Source organism: Myotis davidii, unplaced genomic scaffold (assembly GCF_000327345.1).
Source record: "Myotis davidii unplaced genomic scaffold, ASM32734v1 scaffold363, whole genome shotgun sequence".
NCBI lineage: Eukaryota > Metazoa > Chordata > Mammalia > Chiroptera > Vespertilionidae > Myotis > Myotis davidii.
Window position 1 is genome coordinate 1,772,446 of NW_006294069.1, and position 6,362 is coordinate 1,778,807.

At 51.7% G+C, this 6,362-nt stretch overlaps 1 protein-coding gene across 1 annotated transcript in view; it reads right to left on the reverse strand.

Annotated features, from left to right (window-relative positions):
• SLC6A4 (solute carrier family 6 (neurotransmitter transporter), member 4) overlaps nucleotides 1–6,362 on the reverse strand; it is a 31,682-nt gene that overhangs the window by 6,358 nt on the left and 18,962 nt on the right. Inside the window, 2 exon segments of the mRNA XM_006779650.2 lie at nucleotides 3,173–3,273; nucleotides 5,645–5,744. Coding sequence (XP_006779713.1) covers nucleotides 3,173–3,273; nucleotides 5,645–5,744 — 201 coding nt within the window.

The following is a 6,362-nucleotide window of genomic DNA, read 5'->3' on the forward strand; positions in this document are numbered from 1 at the left end:
TGACGTCATGTGTGAAGTCCAGTGCAGCTCAGGGAGGCCTCACGCCTTTGTTGTGGCCAGGAGGCGTTGTCTCAGACACCCCTTTGCACGTCCCAGCCTCGCCCCTTTGCACGTCCCAGGCTCTCCTTGCTCAAAGACAATATTTTCTTTTTTTGTAACTTGGCTTCAGTGACAAAGATTATTTTTAGTAAGCTACTCATTGTTTACCTAAAGCAGCCTTAAAAAGCCCAGAGCAGGGGATCTGCTTAAGTAAACCCAGAAGTGGAAGACAGATGTGCCTCCTCTTCATCGTGCCCCGCAGCACTTGCCTCTACAGGACACGAGGAAAGCGAGCATCACAGGAATTGTGAGTAATGTGTCTGAAGCCAGATCTGCACGTAGGTTTTGCTGGACAGCAAAACACACAGTCCACCAGGGGTTCGCCCGGTCCGCCGGACACCCAGCAGTTCACAGAGATGAAAACAATAAAAGCCTGGGGCCAGGGTCAGTTTGAGATGCGAGGCACTCACCCCGGGCACAACACTTCAGGGGGCCAAAATTTCAGGAGTCAAGATAAGTAATATCTGAGCGCAATATGTTACAAAGACAGGATCTGACACGGCCGGATTAGGGTGAGGGGGTGAGCGAAGCCATCCCAATGCAGGGTTGGATCCTGTCTCTATTTTAAATGTTGATATTTTGTTCATCAGGGATTGTTTTGGGCATTAACTTCAGATTTTTAAAAAATATTGCAGTCCTGACCGGTTTGGCTCAGTGGATAGAGCGTCGGTCTACGGACTGAAGGGTCCTAGGTTCGATTCCAGTCAAGGACATGTACCTGGGTTGCGGACACATCCCCAGTAGGGGGTGTGCAGGAGACAGCTGATCAATGTTTCTCTCTCATCAATGTTTCTAAACTCTCTATCCCTCTCCCTTCTTCTCTGTAAAAAAATCAATAAAATATATTAAAAAAAATATTGCATTCGCCGAGGCTGGTTTGGCTCAGTGGATAGAGCGTTGGCCTGCGGATTGGGGGTCCCGGGTTCGATTCCGGTCAAGGGCATGTGCCTGGGTTGCGGTGAGGCTCAGGGGTTGGACCATAGGCCCGTGCACCAAAGAGTCTCGGGTTCCATTCCCAGTCAAGGGCATGTGCCTGGGTTGCAGGTTCAATTCCTAGCCCAGTTGGAGCATGAGCGGGAGGCAACCAATTGATGTGTCTCTCTTCTCACACATGGATGTTCCTCTCTGTCTTTCCCTCTCTCTTCCACTCTCCCTAAAGATAATGGAAAAAATATCCTCAGGTGAGGATTAACAAAGAAAAAATAGCATTTATTTTTATTGCTGAGATTTGGGGTGCCCCTTAAATTTTATGTCCGTGTTGAGTGCCTCGGTTGCCTCTCCCAAATGTCAGCCCCGGACATCATTTCCTGCCTGTGTGGGGACTGCTGAAGCGAACAAACAAACACGACTTCTTCCCTCCAGAAATGAATCCAGTGTCTCCTTCCTTTGGAAAACAAATGAAAGGATTTAAGTAGATTACGGAGAAGCACTGGCAATAACGTAAATGAATAACCCATTTATGTCAGGACTTCGACTTCTAGTCATGTCAGGCAGGTGATTCAGACCAAACCTCTCGCTGGCAACAACTACCGTTTCTGGATTCTAACATGGATATGTTTCTAATGTATCGAAAAGCGACAAGGAGTTGGTAAGGCAACAAGGAACGACCGGGCCAGGGTCTAGGGGACCCTGGAGCCCAAAGCCCACACCAGAGCCGCTGGGCGTTCCTGATGCTCGGCTGGCTCAGGTGTTGGAAACCTCGAGGAGGAATTCTGGGGAGAGGCACGGGCAGCGTGGAGAAGGCCAGGTGAGCATGCCGTTCATCTCACAGACTAATGTGTTGTACAAAAAGTACAGAATAAAGGGCTTCCCTGAGAAAGTCAAAACAGATCGCAAAAGGGGCTGTTTTCAAAGAGGGGGAAGGCAGACAAGGCAGAGACGTCCTAAGGACAATGGATGGCCCAGACGCTGCTAATAAGCTGGAGCTCATTAGGTAGGAAGTCCACCGTAATGTTTCCGGCGCCAAAAGGTAGACAAGCTCCCCCTCTCCAAATAAACCTACAGGTACACAAAAGACCAGGACAGCAGTCCCTGCCGATGTGCACGGTGTGGTTTCCCCCCCAAGGCCACCTCCGAGCGCACCAGGGGTGCTAGCAGGTGCTTTCCATCGCTGGGCAGACATCTCCTCCAGACAGACACCAGGGAAGCGCAGGGCACCTGCAGCAAAGATGCTGTGGCCACCGAACACGTCCTGGCAAATGGGCAACGGCTGATCCCAAATGTTCTCATCCAGGTCCTTCGGCAATAAGTAGATTCTACTATGGACTCAGGTCATACTGGAGGACCTGTGTGGGGGCGTCTTTAAGAAAATGGACAGAAGCCTGGCCGGCGCGGCTCAGTGGCTGAGCATCAACCTATGAACCAGGAGGTCACTGTTCAATTCCCTGTCAGGGCACATGCTCAGGTTGTGGGCTTGATCCCCAGTGTGGGGCGTGCAGAAGGCAGCCAATCAGTGACTCTCTCTCATCATTGAAGTTTCTATCTTCACTCCCTCTCCCTTCCTCTCTAAGATCAATAAAAATACATTTTTTTTTAAAAAGAAAAGAAAATGGACATAAAACCACTAGGACCCAGCCCAGTAACAGTTCTTAAAGGTCATGTGACTTCAAACCCTCTACTTAATATCTCTAAGCCTCAATTTTCTTTAAATGTAAATTGGGGTATTAGAACTATACTACCTCGAAGAATTGTAGTGAGGATTAAAAGTAATACCACGTCTGGCCTGGTGCTTACTGTTCAATGAACGTTGTTTATCATGATCCCTGAGCAGGGGAAGGAAGCAATAAGGTGACCAAGGCCCGGATGACGCTATGGTGTTGGAAGTCAGAAGAGTGGTTAGCCAGGCTGGGCACGGTGACTGGGAGGGGACACAGAGGGGCTGCAGCTCATTGTTTTTTCTTCTTGGGATGATTTTGGCTACAAAAGTGTGCTCCCTCTATAACATTGCATGGCGTGTACACTTACAATTTGGACCCTTTTCTGTGTATGTTTCACTTTGATACGATTTATTTCTTGTAAGTGTTTGAGTGGGTCTTTCTCCAGGGCAGGAAGGAGAAGGGGAATAACAACTCACCAGGAGAAATAGAGGGCTGATGGCCACCCAGCAGATCCTCCAAAACCACCCGGGGCTGAAGCCCAGCATCTCCTTCACGTCGCTGCAGAACTGGGTGATGCCTGCAACCAGCCGGGGGGAGAGAGAGAGAGAGGGACTGATCACTGCGAGAGGACGCGGGCTGTCCGGTCCCTCAGAGAGAGGAGCTGCCATGAAATGTCCCGTGAGGGGCTCAGGGCACCGATCTGGGCTGAAAGTGGGACAGAGGGACTTGTCCCAGAATTGCATTTCAGAGCAAGCAACGTTCTTTCTACATGGAGTAGGGTGGGTAGGGGGACCGCTGGGGAGAGACTAAAGACCCCTCCTGGTGCCCACACGGCCTTTCTAAGATCTCAGCATACATTTTATTGTATTGGTACTGGGGAAGGGACAGTTACATTTTAGTTAGGAATGACGAACCCGCTCAACAGAAACTGACTGGGACCTTATGACCGTGTACGGGAAACTTCCATTTTAACCACAGCACGGCCCAGCCCCCTGTCAGAGCATCATCAAGGTTCTTCTGTCAAAGTAACTGGCATGGAAGTGAGAAGTGAGACCCCCGGCTGGTGAGAAATCAAGAAGGGGCAGGAAGGGTGCCCTGTGCTGGCTTCCCTGAGAGAGCCTGGCAGTACCTCGGGCAGGTCTAGAGTGGTGCTCACACTTGAACTTTGTCGTCTGAATTGCCGAGGAGGTGGGGAGGACTTCTTTTTTAAAAACTGGACTCATGTGCAACACAAAACATGCCCCCCCCCCCGCCTTCATATCTATATATATATAAAACCCTAAGCAACTGGTCAACCATTTGACCAGTCGCTATGACCACCAGGGGGCAGACGCTCAAGGCAGAAGCTGCCCCCTGGTGGTTAGTGTACTCTGACAGCGGGAGCACCACTCAGCGAGCTTACTGAGTGGCAGCAGCAGGCGCAGCTGGGCCAGGATGAGTGGGAGTGGTGCGGTGCCCACTTAGGCTCCTCCACAGCTGCCTGCTGCTTCTCACACTACTATGTCCCTTGTGGGGATGTCAAACTGCCGGTTTCGGCCCGACCCCTGGCCAGCCTATGAGGATCGGGCTGAAACTGGCAGTCTGACATCCCCCGAGGGGTCCTGGATTGCGAGAGGGTGCAGGCCAGGCTGAGGGACCCCACCAGTGCACAAATCCGTGCACCAGGCCTCTACTTATACACAATGACAAACACACTAAAGCTGTTTTATTATCATAGGAACTAGAAAAATAAACACATTTTCAGAATGAATTCGTCTCTTCTGGATTTTAAAGATAGAGGCATCCCTGGACCTGGTTGTCTTCACTTTGATTGCCTGTGCCCTCCCCTGCCCCTCGCAGGGGCTCCTGCCGGGGGAGCCAGGTGAGCTCACTGTGTGTCTTTCCTGGTGGTTTCATGCTTATCAGATTCCATCCCAGGACCTGAGGCGGTTTTTCCAGGGCCGATCATCCAAACAGGAACATTCTGGCCTCCTCCCTAGAAGATAAACTCCTAACCTCTGCCTCCGGACTTTGCGGGGAGCTCTTGCTTTCGAAATGTAAGCTGAGGGCCACTCTCTGAGACAGTGGATACGGTCCCTGCAAATGCCTTCACCGGGCCCTGGGTCTGTGTGTTCCACCCAGTTCTCACCGCCAGTCAGGATGGTAAGCATCCACTGTGGGTGAGCTGCAGGGACCGCTTCAGCCTGTCTCCACCAGGTAAACATTTCAACTCAGAGGGAAGCCCTAGCCAAGCGGTTCTCAACCTGTGGGTCGCGACCCCTTTGGCGGTCCAACGACCCTTTCACAGGGGTCGCCTAAGACCATCCTGCATATCAGATATTTACATTACTATTCATAACAGTAGCAACACTACAGTTATGAAGTAGCAATGAAAATAATTTTATAGTTGGGTCACAACATGAGGAACTGTATTTCAAGGGCCAGAAGGTTGAGAACCACTGCCCTTGCCAATTTGGCTCAGTGGATAGAGCGTCGGCCTGCGGACCGAAGGGTCCCAGGTTCACTTCCAGTCAGGGGCACGTACCTCGGTTGTAGGCTCCTCTCCAGCCCTGCTCAGGGCTTATGTAAGAGGCAACCAATCGATGTGTTTCTCTCACAACGATAATTCTGTCTGCCTTTCCCTCTCTGTAAAAATCAATGCAAAAATATCCTCGGGTGAGGAAGTGAGTAAGTAAGTAAATAAATAAAATAAACTCGGAGGGAAAAAACATCCTCCCCAGGTAAAAGCGACCTGCTGTGCAAGGGGTGAGGGTGGCGGAGAGGAGGGCCTGTTTCTGAGGAAGGCACTCACCTGAGCTTATCTCACAGACCCACCAGGAGGTGACATCTCCCACCCCGGCCCCACCCCCCCACACCTCCCCGCCCTTTGGTGAAATCAGCCCTTCCCCAGTCTGGAGGTTGCGGGCTGATGGAGACAGGTCTGTGGCTGGTGGAAGGAAGCATCTTACCGTAGAACCAAAACACAGCAATGGCTTCTAACAGGGCAACGGTGAGCACCGCGGGCCCCGTGGCGTACTCCTCCAGCAGCTTCACCACGTAGGCCCCGCCCTGGAAAGGAGATCGGGACCCTGGTTAGGGGCCCCCTGAGGCATTGCCTCTGCTTTCTCGTAGGGGCCAAAAGAAGCCAAAGGCGAGCAGGCCCTGGTCAGGGGTCGCCTGAGGCATCGCCCCCTCTTTACCAAAGGCCTCAATGAAGGATCATTCTGGAGAGTCCCACCGTGGACCTAATACAAGGGCCTCAGGGTGGACCAGATTCCACCCCTCAAGGCCTCTTCCCTCCCAATGGAGTGCCCCCTTCGTGTTTCCTCTTGCACTAAGTTTTAAGAAACAAACTCGGAAACCAAGATGGCGGCATATGTAAACACCAGAGATTGCTGCCTCGCACAACCACTTCAAAAATACAACTAAGAGACGGAACATGGGAGGCAACCCAGAACCACAGGAAGGCTGGCTGAGTGGAAATTCCACAACTAGAAGGAAAGAGAAAAGCATACCGAGACTCAGAGGAGGCGCAGTGCTGAAGTGAAATACTAAGGGGTGGAGGTGTGCGTGGAGCGAGCTGGTGGCTGAGGGCGCAGTTGTCTGTTTCAATTGGGAGGGAGTCTCAGGCTCTGAGCTCCAGTTCCGGGCGAGTCTCTGGGGACCCAGACTCATACGGGAGAAGCG